This window comes from Squalius cephalus (assembly GCF_949319135.1).
Source record: "Squalius cephalus genome assembly, chromosome: 8".
Taxonomy (NCBI): domain Eukaryota; kingdom Metazoa; phylum Chordata; class Actinopteri; order Cypriniformes; family Leuciscidae; genus Squalius; species Squalius cephalus.
Window position 1 is genome coordinate 46,476,932 of NC_137129.1, and position 20,747 is coordinate 46,497,678.

General features: G+C 42.5%; 3 protein-coding genes across 3 annotated transcripts; 1 reads left to right on the top strand and 2 right to left on the bottom strand.

Moving 5' to 3' along the window:
• The first annotated feature begins 459 nt into the window (after positions 1 to 459).
• LOC307163221 (zinc finger and BTB domain-containing protein 22-like) lies at positions 460 to 20,720 on the top strand. The gene is made up of 3 exons (XM_079879218.1): positions 460 to 496; positions 906 to 1,116; positions 20,577 to 20,720. Exons 2-3 carry the CDS (start codon positions 910 to 912, stop codon positions 20,643 to 20,645), a joined length of 276 nt encoding a protein of 91 aa, XP_079735344.1. The 5' UTR covers positions 460 to 496; positions 906 to 909; the 3' UTR covers positions 20,646 to 20,720.
• On the bottom strand, positions 6,478 to 20,197 carry scn1bb (sodium channel, voltage-gated, type I, beta b). Its single transcript, XM_079879217.1, has 7 exons — positions 20,040 to 20,197; positions 19,573 to 19,816; positions 16,951 to 17,117; positions 15,243 to 15,480; positions 9,813 to 9,954; positions 9,424 to 9,495; positions 6,478 to 7,121 (listed from the first exon to the last, which is right to left on the bottom strand). Exons 2-6 carry the CDS (start codon positions 19,625 to 19,627, stop codon positions 9,429 to 9,431), a joined length of 669 nt encoding a protein of 222 aa, XP_079735343.1. The 5' UTR covers positions 19,628 to 19,816; positions 20,040 to 20,197; the 3' UTR covers positions 6,478 to 7,121; positions 9,424 to 9,428.
• Positions 12,981 to 14,173, bottom strand: LOC307163219 (uncharacterized protein). The gene is made up of 2 exons (XM_079879216.1): positions 14,150 to 14,173; positions 12,981 to 14,118 (listed from the first exon to the last, which is right to left on the bottom strand). The coding sequence occupies exons 1-2, from the start codon at positions 14,163 to 14,165 to the stop codon at positions 13,292 to 13,294; spliced, it is 843 nt and encodes a 280-aa protein (XP_079735342.1). The 5' UTR covers positions 14,166 to 14,173; the 3' UTR covers positions 12,981 to 13,291.
• Positions 20,721 to 20,747: the final 27 nt, after the last annotated feature.

Genomic DNA, 20,747 nt, shown 5'->3' on the forward strand with positions numbered 1-20,747 from the left:
TCTTTATTGCATTGCAAATAATTTTTAATATTTGATGTTTTTAATCCTTTTTTACTGCAGGTTTGTGAGTTCAGTCAGAGAGCAGATGGCGCGCGCGGACTGCAGTACTGCTCAGCTCATGAATATTAATAAGGGCACGCACAAAAACGTCATGTGGCGTCACGTAATTAATATTCATTAATCCGACATCCTTTTTAGCAGGATTGGCTTACAGTAGCTGTCACATGGACGATTCTATTCTATTCTATATATTTATTTAACCATTTCATTTCATTCATGCGAGACACTAATAGAATCAAACTATACTTTGTCGTTATCACTGTGAACACACACACACACACACACACACACACACACACACACACACACACACTCACAAAACCAAAGCATTTATGAAGAAAATGAATATATAAGCACTGTGTTTAAAGGGGGCGTTGTCTCGGAGAGGGGGCGTGTCTCTCTCTTCCGCAGCAGACCTCCATCACAGTGAACGCAGGTGAGATTATAAACACATTCAAATGTCATTTTAACCGATCAAGGGATCATAATCAACATATATATTATACACACGGTGGTTAAACTCGCAGATTGTGTGTCGACCGGTTGAATCGCGCCGATCTTTGCCGCATGAGTGTCAGTAATAGATTTGACAGGTGAGGAGAAGAGATTACCGCTCTACCGACCTTTGTACTCTTTCTTTTATTTCCTTTTATATTTGTGACCAGAGTTGGACGTTTGTTTGTATACTTTTTCTCACTCGATCCCCATGTATGTGGACGAGCGTGACGTTTGAGTAATTTTATTAAACACGGGGAAAATACGCCATCTCTCGTCTCTCGTGCATCTTTTCCTCCGACACCTATTGTTTTTTTCTCTCTGGGCCACATCTCAACTTTGCGTTACAGTAGGATGGAGCAGATCCTTGGTCGCGCGAGCGCGCCCCCGGGCCCGGTTCTGCAGGTGTGCTTCCCGAGCGCGCGCGCCGCGGTTCTGGAGAACCTGAACCGGCAGCGCGAGGAGGGTCAGCTGTGTGACCTGTCCATACAGGTGCAGGGTCACGTGTTCCGCGCGCACAGGTGTGTGCTGGCCGCATCCTCCCCGTACTTCCATGACCAGGTGAGTGTGTGTGGAACTGATATGTCATCACACACACATACAAACCCTCTCATTTGCATATTAATGTCTGTTTGATGTTAAACATTGAATGATTTCTCGCGACCTGCCCAGCAAACGCTCTAACAAGGTTCTCTTAAAGCTCTCCCAGTAACGGTAATAGAACGCTCGTTCAAAGTTATGACGTTAGCACAAATGGAACGTTTTTCAGAATTCCATTTTTAAAATGTTGCTACTTGTTTTAGAAGGTCGTCCTGATAAAGTTTGCAAAAAAGGAACGTTCCCGTAACATTAGCATAGCATTTTAAAAACAGTACATTTTGAACGTTCACAGAACATTCGAAAATAACGTTTTTTTTTTTTATAATGGGAACGTTTGCAAACCTTTTATTAGAACATATTTTAGTGATCTGGGTGGAGACAAAGTCGCCCTGATTAAGTCTGTAAAAAATAAAAACAATGGAACGGTCCCGTAATATTAGCATAGCAAATCTTAAAATGATGTTTCAACGTTCTTAAAATTTGTTTGACGCTTTCAAAACGTTAGTACAAATGTTACCTTTTTCAGAATTCCATTTCCATCCATCCATATCTTTCTATCCAGAAGTTTCCAAGCAACACAGCAGTAATGACTTTATGAACTTCTTCACTTATAAGATTGATAATATCAGGGAGAAAATTATAACTATGCAACCGTCTACTACAGTATCGCATCAGGCAGTGCATTGTAGTCTCCCTGAGGAAAAACTCCATTCATTCGTTGCTATAGGAGAGGAAGAATTTACTAAACTCGTTAAATCATCTAAATCTACAACATGTATGTTAGACCCTATACCGACTAAGCTACTGAAAGAAATACTTCCAGAGGTCATAGATCCTCTTCTTAATATCATTAATTCGTCTTTGTCTCTAGGATACGTACCAAAAAACTTTAAGCTGGCTATGATTAAACCGCTTGTTAAAAAAACGCAACTTGATCCTACAGAATTAGTCAATTACAGGCCGATCTCGAATCTACCTTTTCTGTCAAAGATATTAGAAAAGGCAGTATCCTCACAACTGTGTTCCTTTCTTGAAAGAAATGATATCTGAGGATTTCCAGTCCGGATTTAGACCGTACCATAGTACTGAGACTGCACTCGTTAGAGTCACTAATGATCTGCTCTTATCATCCGATCGTGGTTGTGTCTCTCTATTAGTGTTACTCGATCTTAGTGCTGCATTTGACACTATCGACCACAACATTCTTTTAAATAGACTAGAAAACTATGTTGGCATTAGTGGAATTGCATTAGCATGGTTTAAATCATACTTATCTTAATTAAATATTATTATATTATTATAACTAACTATAATATATATTTATATAAACATTAAATTAAAACTGCAGCAGAAACATCATCATCTTCATCATCATCATCATCATCTTCATTATCTAATAGAATCCAAAAGGTTGAAAGAAAGTGATTTTGAGCTGAAATTCAGTTTTTAATGAAACTACTGGAATATTAAAGTGTTAAAGTGAATATTAAATATTAAATCAACAACCACCACAAAACATCCCAGAATTCCTCAAATAACAGCAGTGTTTGTGCTGCTGTTTTCCCTCCAAAACCACATCACTTCCTGGAGGATGATGATGTCAGTGTCACTTCCTGGAGGATGATGATGTCATTCACGTGTGTTTAAGACTCGCAGGATTCAGAGTGATATTTGTGGCCGCAAGTCTAGAGAAAAACTGTAAAAATACATCATAAAATATAACAATAATAAATAAATAAATTAATTAATTAAAGTAGAAAAATAAACATTAATAAAATAAATAAAATTGGATGTAAATAAATAAATATGATAAAATGTATACATTTATTTGATTAAAATAAATACATTGATAAAAACAATAAAATTGGATTAAAATAAATTAATAGTTTTAAATAAAATAGATAAATGAATTAAAATAAAAAAAATGTATGTTAACAAATAAATAACTAAAGAAAAGCATTGGATTAAAATGAATAAATAAAAGACGATTCAATAAATAAGTTGATAAAAATAAATACAACTTGAAATGATGAAACAATAGAAACTAAGTAGTATTTTATACAAACTTCACTCAAAACTACAGTGAAACGGCACAGAATGTTTCAACAAAAGCAGGTTTAATTCGGCAAGTTAATAATCATCATAAACATCTGATATCTTTAGTACAATCTTGTGTAAATCAGACTATTTCATGCTTACAGAAAATATGCAAAACATAGGAAATCATAACAGTAATATAAATAATTCTTCAGTTTTGTCAGTATAATGCTCATTAAGAAATATTATGTTATGCTAAATTATATTTCATGTAGTTTGGTTTTGCATCCTGTCATGTTTGACTTTATGACAAAAAGTATTGTTCATCGTTCCTGTCGATTGATGCATTAATAATGTGAACAAACACAAAATCAAACAGTCAACAAGATTAATTTCAACTCGTTTAATTTACATTCTCTCTCTCTCTCTCTCTCTCTCTCTCACTGAACGTCACATGAGCAGAAACGCAGGCCTGTGATTGGATCGTCTGCACTGAGACGTTCAGTGTTTTAATGCTAATACAATATAATTCTGCTACATTGGAGAACTAGTGTTCCCTTTCAGTTCGGTCACGTTCGACGTAGTCGAACTGTTTGGGATCACGCTCAGGGAGTCTGTCATCTTTGAGTATTGATAAAACGAGCCAATGCACATTGGCATGTGAGATTTGCATCTCGCGCTCCTGCACGCTGAAGCAGCTTTTGTGGATAGTTCATGTTCTCATTGCAGGAACATGACTATCACGGTACTAAGATCGAGACTGGCCTTCATGCGGCTTCCCCACCCGGGAACCAATCCCTGTGGGCCCCTCACTCCTCTACTACACCGCAGCCGGTGGAGCTCCCCGCTGAGCGCGCTGGTCCCTCTGTAATGGACCGACCAGCCGTTTCATTCGGGGCCCCTCCAGAGGACAGAATGCCGATTGCAGCATCGGAGGGTGAGCTGAGCTCTGGAGATGATGACTCGGCTGCGTTACCCCTTTCGGGGAGAGTAACGTTGCCCGAGCCGGATCCAGAGATGTCAGCTATGCTGAAACTGGCCGGTGAGGCGGTCAGGCTCGCGTGGAATCCTCCACCGTGTCCCGAACCGTCTCGGTTGGATGATTGGTTTCTCGGGACGGGCCGTGCTGGTTCTCATACCACCGCCCCAGTGACTTTCTTTCCCGAAGTGCATGAAGAGCTTACCAGGTCGTGGAAAGCACCTTTCTCTGCCAGAAACTGCCTGAGTAGCTCCTCCCCACTCACTACCCTTGACGGAGGAACGGTGAAGGGTTACGAGGCTATCCCTCCAGTGGAGTGGTCTGTCGCGATGCACCTGTGTCCGACGACCGCTACCTCATGCAAGGGGGATGCTCGTCTCCCCTCTAAGGCCTGTGAGTTCTCGTCCGTTCTCACGGTCAGGGCTTACAAAGCCTGTGGGCAAGCTGCTTCCTCCCTGCATGCCATGGCGTTGCTACAGGTCCCCCAGGCCAAGGCACTCATGGACATGCACAAGGGTAGCCCAGACCGTGTACTCATAGGTGAGCTCCGCAACCGACCTTGCCCTCCGGGTCACGGCCGTGGCGGCTTGCGCGATCGGTCTGGCGATGTCCACCTTAGTGGTCCAGGAGCGGCTGATCTGGGACCACTTCGGGGCCACACAGATCGATCTCTTTGCCTCTCCGGACTCGTCCCATTGCCAGTTGTTTTACTCCCTGACCGAGGGGACCCTCGACACGGATGCGCTGGCACACAGCGAGGGAGCGAGGGCTGTCTCCCTCCACCCTCAAAGTGTATGTTGCCTCTATTGCCGCACACACGATGCCACAATAATGCTGGGGGGATCAGAAGGCTTTAGTCTAGGCACTGGAGGGTGGCAGCACTAGTGGCGTTTTAATGGGGATCCCAATTAGTCGGTACATCGAACGTGAACTGAAAGGGAATGCCTCGGTTACGTATGTAACCCTCGTTCCCTGAAGGAAGGAACGGAGACGTAGTCCCGTCGCCACTATTGCTGGACCACCGCTGACTCCGGGGTCCACGTGGCTCCTTTGTGAAAAACAAGTGGTGCGTGCATCGTGTTTATACCCGCGCTTCGGGGCGGAGCGTGGATGCAAATCCACCACCTCTGGCTCAACCTGGCTGATATGGGGGATGCGGACAAGGTTCGGTTCCTGGACTCCCCTATTTCCCTCTTCTCCCGCTAGGCCGCCGCAGCCTCCAACCAGGCCTCAGAGTGGAGCCGGCCGCAGGCAGGCCGCCCAGCCCATCTCGGGCGCTGCCAAACCAGATGGCAACCGTCAGACCAAGCGTCCATGAGACAGTCCACCCAGGGATGGTGGGAGCGAGCTCTTCAGATGGTTACCGTTCCGCCGTTGGCACCCCGGAGTCCAGCGGTACCCGAATTGTCCCCGAAGCGCAAACTCCTCTGTTCCTGGTTCCCAAGAGGGCCAGATTGGCGGTATGTGACCCTGTAAAGCCTTGCACCCCTCAGCCCCCTCTTGTATCGCCAGCCGGCAGCTGGGTGTGGTTCGAGGACCCGGTCAAACGCCTTCTTACGCACCCCCCTGCCGACCCGTGGAGACAGGTAAGTGTTGCGCTGGCACATTCAGACCCCACTTCGGGCCGTCCCGGGGCCTTCAGAGCTGGGTCCCTGTCCTCCACCTCACTCCCCCACCTTGGGTAAGTCTGTGGTGCCTCTGGTTCCCCTGGCCTGGTTCGTGGAAGCCTGGAGAGTGCGTCCCAACCGGTCCAGCTCAGACTTGGCTATACGATTCAGTTCGGCTGGCGTCCGCCCAAGTTCAGCAGTGTTTGTTACACTTCGGTGTTTGTATTCTCAACTATCTCTACGACTGGCTGATACTGGCTAAGTCTCGGCAGCAGTTGTGCAAACACAGGGACTTGTTGCTCCAACATATCAGCCAGTTGGGTCTTCGGGTCAACTGGGACCCTTTTCTCAGTATGGAGCTGGACTCGCCTCACACGTGTCCGGTCAGTGCTGAACTGCCTGAGGTCAAGAGCAGAAAAGTGGTCCCACTAAAACCTTTTCAGGTGCTCCTGGGGCATATCACGGCAGAGTCCCGAGGTGTGCGTGGCAGAGCGGCCAGCTCCGTGTGACAATCACCCCAGCCTGCCGCCAAACCCTCAGCCCATGATCTGAGTCTGAGCTGGACCGGGGGATCAGAAGGCTTTAGTCTCGGCACTGGAGGGTGGCAGCACTACTGGCGTTTTAATGGGGATCCCAATCAGTCGGTACGTCGAACGTGAACTGAAAGGGAACGCCTCGGTTACGTATGTACGTGCATCTGCTTCCGTGTTTATACCCGCGCTTCGGGATAAGATGAAGATGACAATGATAAGATGAAGATGACAGGATCCCGAAGCGTGATCCCAATCAGTCAACACGTCGACTACGTCTCTGTTTCTTCCTTCAGGGAACGAGGGTTACATACGTAACCGAGACGTTTATTGTCATATTGCACCACATTATACAGATATGATTGATAAACTCTATCAGGATCATGAATTATTATGACGTATATAAAGGAAGTTTCTTCAGATTCTCTTTTTTACTCATGCAGTTTCAGCAGTGCATCGAGTTCGGCTTCCAGATCATCTTACAGTCACTATAATATATCTATATGTGTGTGTGTGTGTGTGTGTGTGAGTGTGTGTGTGAGTGTGAGTGAGTGAGTGTGTGTGTGTGTGTGTTTGTGTGTGTGTGTGTTTGGCCTCGATCAGCAGAGATTCCTTGCTCTTTACTGACCTCTAGTGCAAACTCATAGTACCGCGTTTGTCTATGAGCGAGGAGGAATAATGAGTTCTCGGGATGAGCGTTCGGTTCATGCATAGCGTGAGGAATCATGCGGAACGGAGGATCGATCGCCAGGAACAACAGCAGATAAAACAGGAGTGAGTGACAGCAGTTCAGGAGAGGCTCCTGGGAAAAACCTGCAGAAACCAGAACAACGTGTGAATCAGCAGCGTTTCTGTTCTAGAGCGAGTGCTAACATTCTCTCGAAACTACGAACAAACGCTCTTACAGTAACAAAATAGAACATTCGTTCAGTTATCTGATCTTTAATAATGTTCTCTAAACACTAGCACAAAAACATTATTATACATCGATCACGGAGCGTTTTCTCTGAAATGTTTTAGTTGGATGTTACTTGTTTTAGACATTCAGAGAACATTCAAAAGTAACGTTCCCAAAATGATTAAAGAATGATACAATGTAATGTAGAGCTTAGATTCTCTGCCCGAGCCCGCGGGCCGGGTCGGGCCGATATTTCCCGCAACTGTCCTCGGGCCGGGTCGGGTCGGGCCCTTGATAAAGCACGTCACATGTCATGCGCAGCGTCTCGTCCACTCGCACTCGCAGTCTCGCACGCGTGACGCATCACACCTGCTGTGCGCGCTGTAGCCTTCTGTAGCTTAAGTGCTTGAAGAAGCAAAGAAAAAAATTAAAACAGGAGAATTAACTTTGAGCAAGTTTGGAGGAAAATCGGAGGTATGGAAACATTTTAAATAGTCGTGGGGAGTGACAACATATGTGTTGGCTTTGTCTCGTGCATTAAATGCAGCACGCTGCCATGACAGCAAAAAAAAACAAAAACAAAAAAAAAAACGGGGACTTCGACGATGAACAGACACATGAAGTGTGTCTTGCCATGACAGAAATTATGATAGTAGTCAGCCTCAGCCCTCGATGTCCTCTTTTGTTACTTTTCCGATCCATTCAATTATTTCTGAATAAACAAACAACGCAGTTTACATGCTTCTTCCTTGTCGCATTATTCATTAAGATAATAATTAATAAATGCATGCACAATTGTGAATATGATAAATGTTACAGATATGTTTTACTATGCACAAAAAATGCCTTTTAACATGTGCAAAATTCAGAATTAAATGAATGTGCTGCAATTTGTTCAAAAAGAGAGTCTGTACGTGTTTTAGCCATTGAATAAGCACATTTAGTCTCAAGTTTGTTAAGTTTTGTTTTGAAGAAAGCTTTTCTTTGAAGTGAATTTCGTTTAGTATAAATTGTATTTTAATTTTAATACATTTTTCATCAACCAATTGCCTGGATTTATAGGCCTAAAAAGCAATTTACCAGACATCACGACATGGAGTCGCGGGCGCGCCGCGGTCACTTACACCATTTGAAACTCGCGCTGTCACCGAATTTTCAAATGCACATCTTGCTTGTTGCTCACACACACATATTATGTTGAAATAACAATATGTTGAAGTAACATTATTAATAATAATTAATCTTTAAGAATATTTGATTGAATGCTGAATGTTGTGCTTGTCCAATTTAATAAAATTAAAACTTTAGTTGTGATAATAAAATAATAAAATATTTAATATTGAGTGGCCAATTTTTGCTCATTTATTAATAGTATTTATATTATATAACTGCGCAGCTCCCCCCTGTAGCCTAAATGAGCACAGCAGCACCTGCGTTAAAAAAATTCTGGCGCCGCCCCTGGTTATAACGGCCGACATATTAAAAATGGTCGGGTTTAAATCGGGCTCGGGCTCATAATTACAGTGAACGTGTCGGGCCGGGCCGGGCTCGGACACAACGGGCTCGGGCTCGGGTAGGGTCGGGCTTGATTTGTTGGGCCCGATCTAAGCTCTAATGTAATGTCCCCTTAACGTTAACATAACCAAGAGGAAAAAAAAAACATTTTACAATATTTTATAAACTAGACATTTTTGAACTTTCATACAACAGTTTTCATAAGTTAATGGGAACATTAGCAAAGCTTCCTCAGAACATGCTAATCCATGCTAGCAATGTGTTAAAATGTGCCAGCAGCATGTTAATTAATGCTAACATGTTAATTCATACTAGCAGCATGCTAATTTATGCTAGCAGTGTGTTAAAACATGCTACCATCGTGCTAAATCATGCTAACAAAATGTTATATAATGTTAACAACATGCTAAATCATTCTAGAAATGTGTTCTTCGTGTTAACATGTTAATTTGTGCTAACAATGTTGAATCATGCTAGCAATGTGTAAATGCAATGTGCTGAAACATTAGCAACATGTTAATACATGCATGTTAATATGTTATAACATGATAACAGAATGCCAAATCATGTTAGCAACATGCTAATTCATGTTAGCAAAATGCTAACAACAAGCTAGGAAGCTTTCTGACAAGGCTTTGTCAAGCCAGCATAAGTTGTGTTTGTGTGTGGCGTGAACAGGCCCGTCGCTGCTAGTTATCTCACCTGTGTTATTCTGCGACCTGCACACCGGCGCAGTTGTCTTTGCCCTCAGTTGCGATGGCTAAATACTCCGCGCTGCAACACAGAACACAAACGCAACATGATGAGTTCAGGTTTAAGTCTTTGCTTCTGCTTCTGTGCCATTGACTTTAGAGCAGGTTTCAGTTGGTCAATGGCTCAGTGTATTTCAGTTTCCTCAAAATAGCAACGGCCCAACAATGCGGCGGAACACACACTCGTTCTCAGCAAATACATTCGCTAATTAAACAACGTGGCGCAGGACGTGAAAATGAAAACTGCGTCAGGCTGAAACTAGCAAAACACACTTGTGTCGCGCCTGACGCTGCTTTGCACTGGCTGTATGATAGGGGCCCTAGACTGCAGATACTCACGCGCTGGCTCTCAGAGCTTCTTCTCCCGCCGCCGCGATCTTCCTGTAACAGTAGATCATCTCCACCAATAGCCAGAGCTGCAGCCCAATGATCGTCACGTACATCATCACCTCCGACACGATGGAAGCCGTCCCGCGCGTGGCTGACACACACACACACACACACATATATTTTGTTAATATATTTTCTGAAGAAAGACAAACATAAATAGGGATGAAATTCAAATATGAAATGCCATGCATGTATATTTACGTAGTAATCTGTTTTGTAGAGGGGCGTCAATTCTCAATTTTCATCTGTGATTCGGAGCCAAGTTACAGGAGGGGGAAAATGGCTTCAGAAAGACGGCAGCTTGATGATTTTAGTTTTACACAGAGATCAGTGGCTCTATTAGTAAAATATGTTGACTATCAACAGGGCTCGACATTAAGCCTTTTTATGTGCTTGTCCTTCGGACAAGTAAATCTGTCAAGTTGCTTGCTTGTCAAAAAAGTTGCTTGTCTGGATTATTTTATGAGTGTGTGTGTGTGTCTAACAATATTCTCATCAGTGTTCAATCAGCTTTGATGTATTTAAATCTGCATATTGTAATATCTGCACCTTTAAAGACCGAGCCTCAACAGCGCAACCTTGTTACCGTTAGTAGGCTAATATATTTATTATACACTATTGTTTGCAACTTACAATAAATGTAATATAATCAGAATCATTCTCTCGTTTTAGTGATTCACTAGTTATTGACGTTTTAATCAGGCTACTTGTCCAGTCGGGACAAGCGTTAATGTCGAGCCCTGATCAATCTCTGTTGCATTATATGCCAACGGTGACGTGACGGCTCAAAGATGAGAAAAAAGCACTTTTCCAAAGTTTGTGTGTCTGTAACTCAAGAAGAATTACAGATATCTCAATGTCCTTTTATATCTTGGTTCTTAACAAACTGTTCTTTTGGTATCTTAATTTTGAAGGCTCTATATGGTTCAGTTCTACAGATATGAGGATCTCAATGCGGCTCCAGGAGTAAATTGTTAAATTTGTGAAAACCAAATGTTGGACACTTTGCATAAAGTAGATACTTGTACTTGATTACTGATACTGGCTGCATTTAAAGGGGAATGTCTGAAGAACAAATAATGTTGAAACTAGAAATATATCTGGTTTCCCTCTATTAAACCAATTGCATAGAACAAACCAGTCTGAGAGACAAAAATAGTCTTTTTCCAAAGTTTGTGTGCTTATAACTCAAGAAGTATTAAAGATATCTCAATGTCCTTTTAGATGTTGATTCTTAAACTTTTCTTTTTGCATCAAATTTTTTAAGGCTTTATATACCTATAACGTGGTGATCCACTGGAGGCAAGTTTGTAGAACCCAAGTGCAGTTTATTCAAAGATCCAAAATATAAAACAAAATACAAAACAAAGACTTGACATGGGATGGCATGGCAAAACATGAAACAAGAGACCATCCCCCAAAACCAAGGAGGTTTTGGGGGATGGATGGTGGGCCAAGCCCGTGCAGGGGGACAGGACATGGGACGTGGCATGGCATGGGCAGACCTGGCAGGCTATGAAGCCTCCATCAACAGTTCAGGGGGCCAGGGCGGATCTGACAGTTCAGGGGCCAGGGCGAATCCGACAGTTCAGGGGGCTATAGAGGCGCTGCCTCCATGGCCCTATCAAGGGACCCACAGGAACGGCAGCGGCCACCTTGGGATGAGAGTCTGGCGTGGCGGTGGCCATCTTGACCGAGGGATCACAGGTTGTAGCTGATGTGTGTGCTGCCCACACACACAAAATAGCTGTGGCCACTATGATCAGCGCTGCATCTTCCAGAGCTGACTCAGGCGTGGTGGCCATCTTGTCCAAAGACTCAGACTCGGCAGACATGACGTGAAGAGACTCAGACTTGACATGCATGTCATGAAGAGACTCAGACTTGACAGTCATGACGTGAAGAGACTCAGACTTGACAGTCATGACGTGAAGAGACTCAGACTTGGCATGCATGTCGTGAAGAGACTCAGACTTGGCATGCATGTCGTGAAGAGACTCAGACTTGGCATGCATGTCGTGAAGTGACTCAGACTTGACAGGCATGTCGTGAAGAGACTCAGACTTGACAGGCCTGACGTGAAGTGACTCAGACTTGACATGCATGTCATGAAGAGACTCAGACTTGACAGGCTTGACGTGAAGAGACTCAGACTTGACAGGCATGACGTGAAGAGACTCAGACTTGGCATGCATGTCGTGAAGAGACTCAGACTTGGCATGCATGACGTGAAGAGACTCAGACTTGACAGGCATGACGTGAAGAGACTCAGACTTGACAGACTTGACAGGCATGACGTGAAGAGACTCAGACTTGACAGGCATGACGTGAAGAGACTCAGACTTGACAGGCATGACGTGAAGAGACTCAGACTTGACAGGACTGACGTGAAGAGACTCAGACTTGACAGACTTGACAGGCATGACGTGAAGAGACTCAGACTTGACAGGCCTGACGTGAAGACTCAGACTTGACAGGCATGACGTGAAGAGACTCAGATTTGACAGACTTGACAGGCTTGACGTGAAGAGACTCAGACTTGACAGGCATGACGTGAAGACTCAGACTTGACAGGCATGTCGTGAAGAGACTCAGACTTGGCATGCATTTCGTGAAGAGACTCAGACTTGACAGGCATGACGTGAAGAGACTCAGACTTGGCATGCATGTCGTGAAGAGACTCAGACTTGACAGGCATGACGTGAAGAGACTCAGACTTGACAGGCATGTCGTGAAGAGACTCAGACTTGACAGGCATGTCGTGAAGAGACTCAGACTGGACAGACTTGACAGGCCTGACGTGAAGAGACTCAGACTTGGCATGCATGTCATGAAGAGACTCAGACTTGACAGGCATGACGTGAAGAGACTCAGACTTGACAGGCATGACGTGAAGAGACTAAGACTTGACAGGCTTGACGTGAAGAGACTCAGACTTGACAGGCATGTCGTGAAGAGACTCAGATTTGACAGGCATGTCGTGAAGAGACTCAGACTTGACAGGCATGTCGTGAAGAGACTCAGACTTGACAGGCCTGACGTGAAGAGACTCAGACTTGGCATGCATGTTGTGAAGAGACTCTGACTTGGCATGCATGTCGTGAAGAGACTCAGACTTGACAGGCATGTCGTGAAGAGACTCAGATTTGACAGACTTGACAGGCTTGACGTGAAGAGACTCAGACTTGGCATGCATGTCGTGAAGAGACTCAGACTTGACAGGCATGTTGTGAAGAGACTCAGATTTGACAGACTTGACAGGCTTGACGTGAAGAGACTCAGACTTGACAGGCATGACGTGAAGAGACTCAGACTTGACAGGCATGACGTGAAGAGACTCAGACTTGGCACGTATGTCGTGAAGAGACTCAGACTTGACAGGCCTGACGTGAAGAGACTCAGACTTGACATGCATGTTGTGAAGAGACTCAAGACTTGACAGGCCTGACGTGAAGAGACTCAGACTTGGCATGCATGTCGTGAAGAGACTCAGACTTGGCATGCATGTCGTGAAGAGACTCAGACTTGGCATGCATGTCGTGAAGAGACTCAGACTTGGCAGACTTGACATGAAGAGACTCAGACTTGGCATGCATGTCGTGAAGAGACTCAGACTTGGCATGCATGTCGTGAAGAGACTCAGACTTGACAGGCATGTCGTGAAGAGACTCAGACTTGACAGGCATGTCGTGAAGAGACTCAGACTTGACAGGCATGACGTGAAGAGACTCAGACTTGACAGGCATGATGTGAAGAGACTCAGACTTGGCACGCATGTCGTGAAGAGACTCAGACTTGACAGGCATGTCGTGAAGAGACTCAGATTTGACAGACTTGACAGGCTTGACGTGAAGAGACTGAGACTTGACAGGCATGACGTGAAGAGACTCAGACTTGACAGGCATGACCTGAAGAGACTCAGACTTGGCATGCATGTCGTGAAGAGACTCAGACTTGACAGGCATGACGTGAAGAGACTCAGACTTGGCATGCATGTCGTGAAGAGACTCAGACTTGGCATGCATGTCGTGAAGAGACTCAAGACTTGACAGGCATGTCGTGAAGAGACTCAGACTTGACAGGCATGACGTGAAGAGACTCAGACTTGGCAGACTTGACGTGAAGAGACTCAGACTTGACAGGTTTGACGTGAAGAGACTCAGACTTGGCAGACTTGACGTGAAGAGACTCAGACTTGGCAGACTTGACGTGAAGAGACTCAGACTTGGCATGCATGTCGTGAAGAGACTCAAGACTTGACAGGCATGTCGTGAAGAGACTCAGACTTGACAGGCATGTCATGAAGAGACTCAGACTTGGCAGACTTGACGTGAAGAGACTCAGACTTGGCAGACTTGGCAGACTTGACGTGAAGAGACTCAGACTTGGCATGCATGTCGTGAAGAGACTCAGACTTGACAGGCATGTCGTGAAGAGACTCAGACTGGACAGGCATGTCGTGAAGAGACTCAGACTTGGCAGACTTGACGTGAAGAGACTCAGACTTGGCGGGTGTGAAGATTCTCAGGCTCGGCGGGTACTGTGGAATTGCGGGGCTCCTCATCCGCAAAATCCACAGTAAACGATGAGCCACTTAACAACAAGGCATAGTCTATGTATTCTGCCAAGGACCAGTGGACCTTTCCCTCAGGAAGCTGGGAGCGAATGGGCTCATTCAGATTCACCCGAAAAATGTCTTTCAAAGCAACGTCATTAAAATCCATCTGATGACTGAGTCCACAAAAACATGTGTTTCCAGGTGATGATCCCCCTGCCGTAGATTTAGGAGGGCAACTGCTGGGTTCATTGTAAGGGTCTTATATGCTGTAACGTGGTGATCCACTGGAGGCAAGTTTGTAGAACCCAAGTGCAGTTTATTCAAAGATCCAAAATATAAAACAAAATACAAAACAAAGACTTGGCATGGCATGGCAAAACATGAACCACGAGACTCACCTACAGCAGTTGCACAAACAAACAAAATACAATACAAAGACACATGGCAAACATGAGGTGTTAAATACACTAATGACAAGACAAGGGACACCTGTGAACAATGATCAGACAATAAACCAATGACAAGACACATGGCAAACAGGTAATCACATGACAAGACACAGAAACATGACAAAGACAACACCAAACCGTGACAATAGCTCACTTTCAGAGATATGAGGATCTGAATGTGGCTCCATGAGCAGATTACTGAATTTGACCCATTTCCATTGGTTGTGCTCATGAAGATACTTCTATTTAGTTGTGGCTTTTTTTCTTCATTTATGTATTTCTTTCACCAGAAAAAACATGGAATGGCCCTAAAACAGTGGCAGCCGCTGTAAGTCATGCATTCCAGTGATTTCACCATGGTAAACCCCATACCTTTGGCCACGACGGTGAGGTGGACCAGTTTGCTGACGATGGTGGAGTACTCGTAGTGCTCGTAGCTCAGGATCCGGTTGAAGGTGCATTGGTAATCGCCCGAGTCGTTGAAAGTCACGTTCAGGATGTCGACGGACGCGTCCTGAAGGTCGAAGGTTTTCTTGCTGCCGTGCCACTCCATCCGGTCCTGAAAACGCTCGTCGATTATGTTCGACTCCTCTCCGTCGTAGCTGTAAATCTGTCCACCACACAAACTTCAAAATCACCATCTATATTACAAGTCCTCCGAAAAACACACCCACTTTTGCGTTGACATTGTATATTTTTATGTATAACGTCCAAATAAATATAGTAAAAATTAATATTGTAAATTTGTGTATAATATCATTACCGGTATGCTTCATCATTGCATTCTTGTCTACGGTACTGTTAGATGTGTTATTTATTTAAATACATTTTTATCAAGTCAAGATTTATTTTAGTCAAATGTATGCATTTTTTGTATTTATTTAAATATATTTCTTTTAATCATGTTTTATTTATGTTAATACGTTTTTGTTAATTTACTTTTTATTAATTTCTATTAATAACAGTGAATGCTTTCTATTAATTTTCATCTAATTGTATTTATTTTAATACATATTAATCAAATGTATTATTTGTTTTTGAATTTGTATTAATTTCTTTTAATCGTGTTTTAATTGTTTAAATAAATAAAAATTTGTTTATTTAAAATTCTGTTTATTTTAATCTTTGTTACATTAAATGTATTAATTATTATTCATTTAAATCCCTTTGTATTTAGTGATTTGAATCAATTTATTTATTTTAATTAGATTTATACAGTTAAATTAATTTATTTTATCAATTTATTATTTTTAAAACTTTTTTTAACATAAAATCTAGTTTATTTTAATCAGTTTTTACATTAAATGTATTCATGTATTATTTATTTAAATCAATTTGTATTTATTCTAATAATTCTTTTAATAAAATAATTTTAATTAAATGTATTCATTTTAATTAATTTATTTATTTTAAACAGTTCATTATTTTAAATCAATTGTTAACATTTATTATGGTATTGTTTTACTACTTATTTCCTTGTATTTTACATTTAGATTCTGTTTATGGGCTGAACTGCTGCCAAGAAATTTCATTGTTCAGTTTTGGACAATGACAATAAATCTTCTGATTCTGATTTATTTGTGTTCATAAAATTGTGTTTACTTTAATTTATTTACATTGAGTGTATTCATTCATTATTTAAGTATTTATTTTAATCAATTTATTCATTATAATTTAATCTATTAATATAAATCAATTATTCACTTTAAACCATTTATTATTTTATTGACATTTTTATTTGTGTACATAAAATTGTTTATTTTAATATATATTGTTACATTGAATGTATTCATTTATTTATTTGAATAAATGTATTCATTATAATTTAATCTTCATTTAAATCAATTATTCATTTATTTTAAACCATTTATTATTTTATAAAAAAAATGAGTTGTGTACAAACAATTTTGTTTATTTTATTATAGTTAATGTATCCACTTATTATTTAAGTATTTATTTTAATCAATTTATTCATTATAATTAAATCTATTATTTTAAGCCAATTATTAATTTATTTGAAACCATTTCTTATTTTAATAAAATTTATTTATTTAGTTTAATTGTTTAATCAAACGCTCACGTGGATGAACTCGTCCTGTCCGTGCGCCCGGAAGTGCCAGTCTACGGTGGCCGTGGCTTCCACTTCCCCGCGCATCTTGCAGGAAATGCACCCGAGCTTGAAGGCTCTTCCTGCGACGGCCTCCGTGTCCGAGTCCACCTCTGCGCATGCGCCGCTGCACACGGACACTGCACAAACACACACGCGTGACATCTCACCAGTATGGAAGGCGATCGGGGACAAAAGTCTTTAAACGAAATGCATGAATTTTGACCACGCCAACACGCACCATTTGTCCGCGTTAACGCGACAACACTTACTGCAGCCAATTAAATTGTTGTATTTGAGACTACATTTGCATATGTGACGCGATGGTACGTTGGTATATATGTATGCAAACATCAGACGTCATGTTTATTCATGAAGGATGTCATAATGTACACTGGTATGCTCGTATGCAAACATCAGACGTCATGTTTATTCATGAGGGATAATGCATTGGTTCGTTGTGAGTGATGTCTTGATTTGTCATGCCGTTTAAGTTGTTCGTTTAACGTACTAGAAAAGTCAACAGCTTAAACCATGGCTCTTAGACTGGCTCTTTAATATTAGCAAACTGCCAAAAAAACTTTTCAGACTGTGTGCAGCTGAACCAAGAGAAGCTTAAGACTGCATGGAGCTGATGAGCATGAATGGCAGAAGAAAAAGACTGCAATTAAAAACTAAACAAGAAATGCAAGTATTTATTTTAATGCAAGTAATAAAAAAACTGCACACATCAGCTGTGGAATAAAAGAAAAGAAATGCACGATTACCTAGATTAAGGCATACTCCTGTCTAATTGTAAACCCTGTCCGGGAACCTGCCCTATGAGAAACACAAGGTTATTCGGGGCTTTACTAAAAGCATCCGGGGCTTAAGCCCCCTTCGCCCAGCCCTAGCGCCGCCCCTGGCCAGAGCTTCAGATCCAGAGGCTATTGGCTTTACCGATACAACAGACGCTTTACTCTTTACTCGTGTTCTGAGGACACAGTTTAACCTGCTGTCATATTAGACTTTTACTTTAATTTGTTTACACAACAGCTCTGACAAAAAAAAAAAAATATATATATATATAATAAAAGGTTTTGGGTTGAACACTAAATTACAAAAACATTATTATGTGAAAGTGAATAAAGTTATGTGTGTGTGTGTGTGTCTGTGTTTGGTTATAAATATATGCTGTGTAAGTTATATACTTTTGAAAATGATAGGCCAATATCCTAAAACAAACATTTAATAACCCATATTTAAATTATAATTAAAAATATGGATCATAGCATTTACTTAATTTACAGTGTAACATTTATTAATTTACTCTAGCACTTAAGATATCAGTAAAACAAGGCCAATATAAACTAAAGGATTAAAATGTGGGTAAATCTAAAGGTAAGTCTGCTTATATTACAAGTTCGAACACGGCCAGAATGTGCGAGTTGAGAAACACGTTCAAATTGGTCGATTTAACATGGTAAAACTGTGCGTCTTTACACGTACTACAGTAACGCGACGACAACTGACGCCTTAACGCGACCAAACGTGCGTGTCTAAACATTCAAAAGAAACGCGTTAACGCAGACAGTGCGTGTTGAGGCGGTCAGTGAGAGAATTGGCCCCGTTCGCCTTCCATACTCCACACTCATACTGTCAACATCTCATATATTCCATAAACACATTTGTTACTTGGAAATATTCCATTTATATTATGTTTCATCGTTGCATTATTGTCATTGCATATACTGTCATATTATGTGTTATTTAAAATTGTATTAGTCTGTTTTAATACATTTCTATTACATGTATTATTAATATTATTTTTTGTTTGTTTATTTACATCTGATTTTATATATGTATTTATTTTCATCAAATGTATTATTTAAAAAAAATATTACAATTATTTTTAAATAAGATAAAAAGATTAAAATAAATGCGAATACAAATTGTTTTAAATAAATAATAAAGTAATAAATATGGTTTTAAAGTGATTAAAATAATCAATATTTAATGTAAGACAAAAACAAAAATATTTTATTAAAAAATAAGTCCCCTCTCACTCCCTGAGGGCCCCGGACCCCTGTCACTCCCCAAGGGCCCCGGACCCCAGTCACTCCCTGAGGGCCCTGGACCCCTTGTCACTCCCCGAGGGCCCAGACCCCTGTCACATGCTTGCGGTCCCCAAGGGCCCCGGACCCCCTGTCACATGCTTGCGGCCCCCAAGGGCCCCGGACCCCTGTCATCTGCTTGCGGCCCCCAAAGGCCCCGGACCCCTGTCACCTGCTTGCGGCCCCGGACCCCTGTCACCTGTTTGCGGCCCCCAAGGGCCCCGGACCCCTGTCACTCCCCAAGGGCCCCGGACCCCTGTCACCTGCTTGCGGCCCCCAAGGGCCCCGGACCCCTGTCACTCCCTGAGGACCCCGGACCCCTGTCACCTGCTTGTGGCCCCCAAGGGCACCGGACCCCTGTCACTCCCTGAGGGCCCCGGACCCCTTTCACCTGCTTGTGGCCCCCAAGGGCCCCGGACCCCTGTCACTCCCCAAGGGCCCCGGACCCCTGTCACCTGCTTGCGGCCCCCAAGGGCCCCGGACCCCTGGAGGTCAGACTCACCTGAGATCATGAAGAACACACACAGGAGCAGCAGGCGTCTCACACACATGTCCATGATGCTCACAGAAGACACTGAGCTCGACCGTGATCTCTCTCTCTCTCTCTCTCTCTCTCTCTCTCTCTCGTGGGCTTCTGAGACTCTAGAGTCCACAGTGACGGATCTTCATGTTCTGAGGTTCTGAAGGGCCCCGTCCCGCTGATGTGATGGACTCCTGCAGAACACTAGACCAGCATCAGTTTGGCTCTGAAAGATGTTTAGTGTGTGAAAACACGCCAGAGAAACACAGACACTCATCTGATATCAGTGTTTACACTCATTCCTCTGTTTACATCATTTATATCTGTGCATGTTTTACATGTATCTGAATAAGCGCGCGCTACGCATGCACATTCATTTATGAATATATTTCCATCACTGATCATGAACGCATCATCACTGTAATCATGCACACAGATCTGAAACTTGCCTTCTGACTCGCGTGTAATAATCCTCAAGCATTAGACTGATGTTTATGATCGGGTCTCGCTGATCTGTCGGGTTTAAACGCCATTCTGAGCGGCTCGTTCACGCGTTCGCTGAGTTCTGATGCATTGCGGTAAAAATCCGGGCCGCGCGCGCGCGCGACGCAACCTGACCCCGCGGTGACGTCACGACGCTCCCCGCAGGTGCAGCCCCTTCAAAACTCACTCAAACACACAATATGATCATTAACTATAATAGGAGATAAATAGGAGGTTTCCCTTCAAACTAAGTCCAATTTAATACCAAATACAATTATTGACAGTGCAATATCATTTTGAAATAATGATAAACAAAGTTAAATACCTATTAAAATACCTTTCATGCATCACCGTGTTCTCTACTAATCAGTTATTCAGATAGATCTAGCTAACTAACATTATATTAATATTTTGATTATGGTTTATCAGAGTTGTGAACGTCATTCTTCATTGCATTGCAAATAATTTTTAATATTTGATGTTTTTAATCATTTTTACTGCAGGTTTGTGAGTTCAGTCAGACAGCAGGTGGCGCGCGCGGACTGCAGTACTGCTCAGCTCATGAATATTAATAAGGGCACGCACAAAAACGTCATGTGGCGTCACGTAATTAATATTCATGATTCCGACATCCTTTGTAGCAGGATTGGCTTACAGTAGCTGTCACATGGACG

What these genes read in the sequence shown, in the direction of transcription:
- LOC307163221 (XM_079879218.1), top strand. Translation starts at nt 910, where the DNA reads ATGGAGCAGATCCTTGGTCGCGCGAGCGCGCCCCCGGGCCCGGTTCTG. An exon ending in CCCCGTACTTCCATGACCAG is followed by an intron (nt 1,117 to 20,576) that starts GTGAGTGTGTGT and finishes TTTTTACTGCAG; the next exon opens with GTTTGTGAGTTCAGTCAGAC.
- scn1bb (XM_079879217.1), bottom strand. Translation starts at nt 19,627, where the DNA reads ATGGACATGTGTGTGAGACGCCTGCTGCTCCTGTGTGTGTTCTTCATG. An exon ending in GACAGGACGAGTTCATCCAC is followed by an intron (nt 15,481 to 16,950) that starts GTGAGCGTTTGA and finishes TGTGGTGGACAG; the next exon opens with ATTTACAGCTACGACGGAGA. An exon ending in GAAGCTCTGAGAGCCAGCGC is followed by an intron (nt 9,496 to 9,812) that starts GTGAGTATCTGC and finishes TCTGTGTTGCAG; the next exon opens with CGCGGAGTATTTAGCCATCG.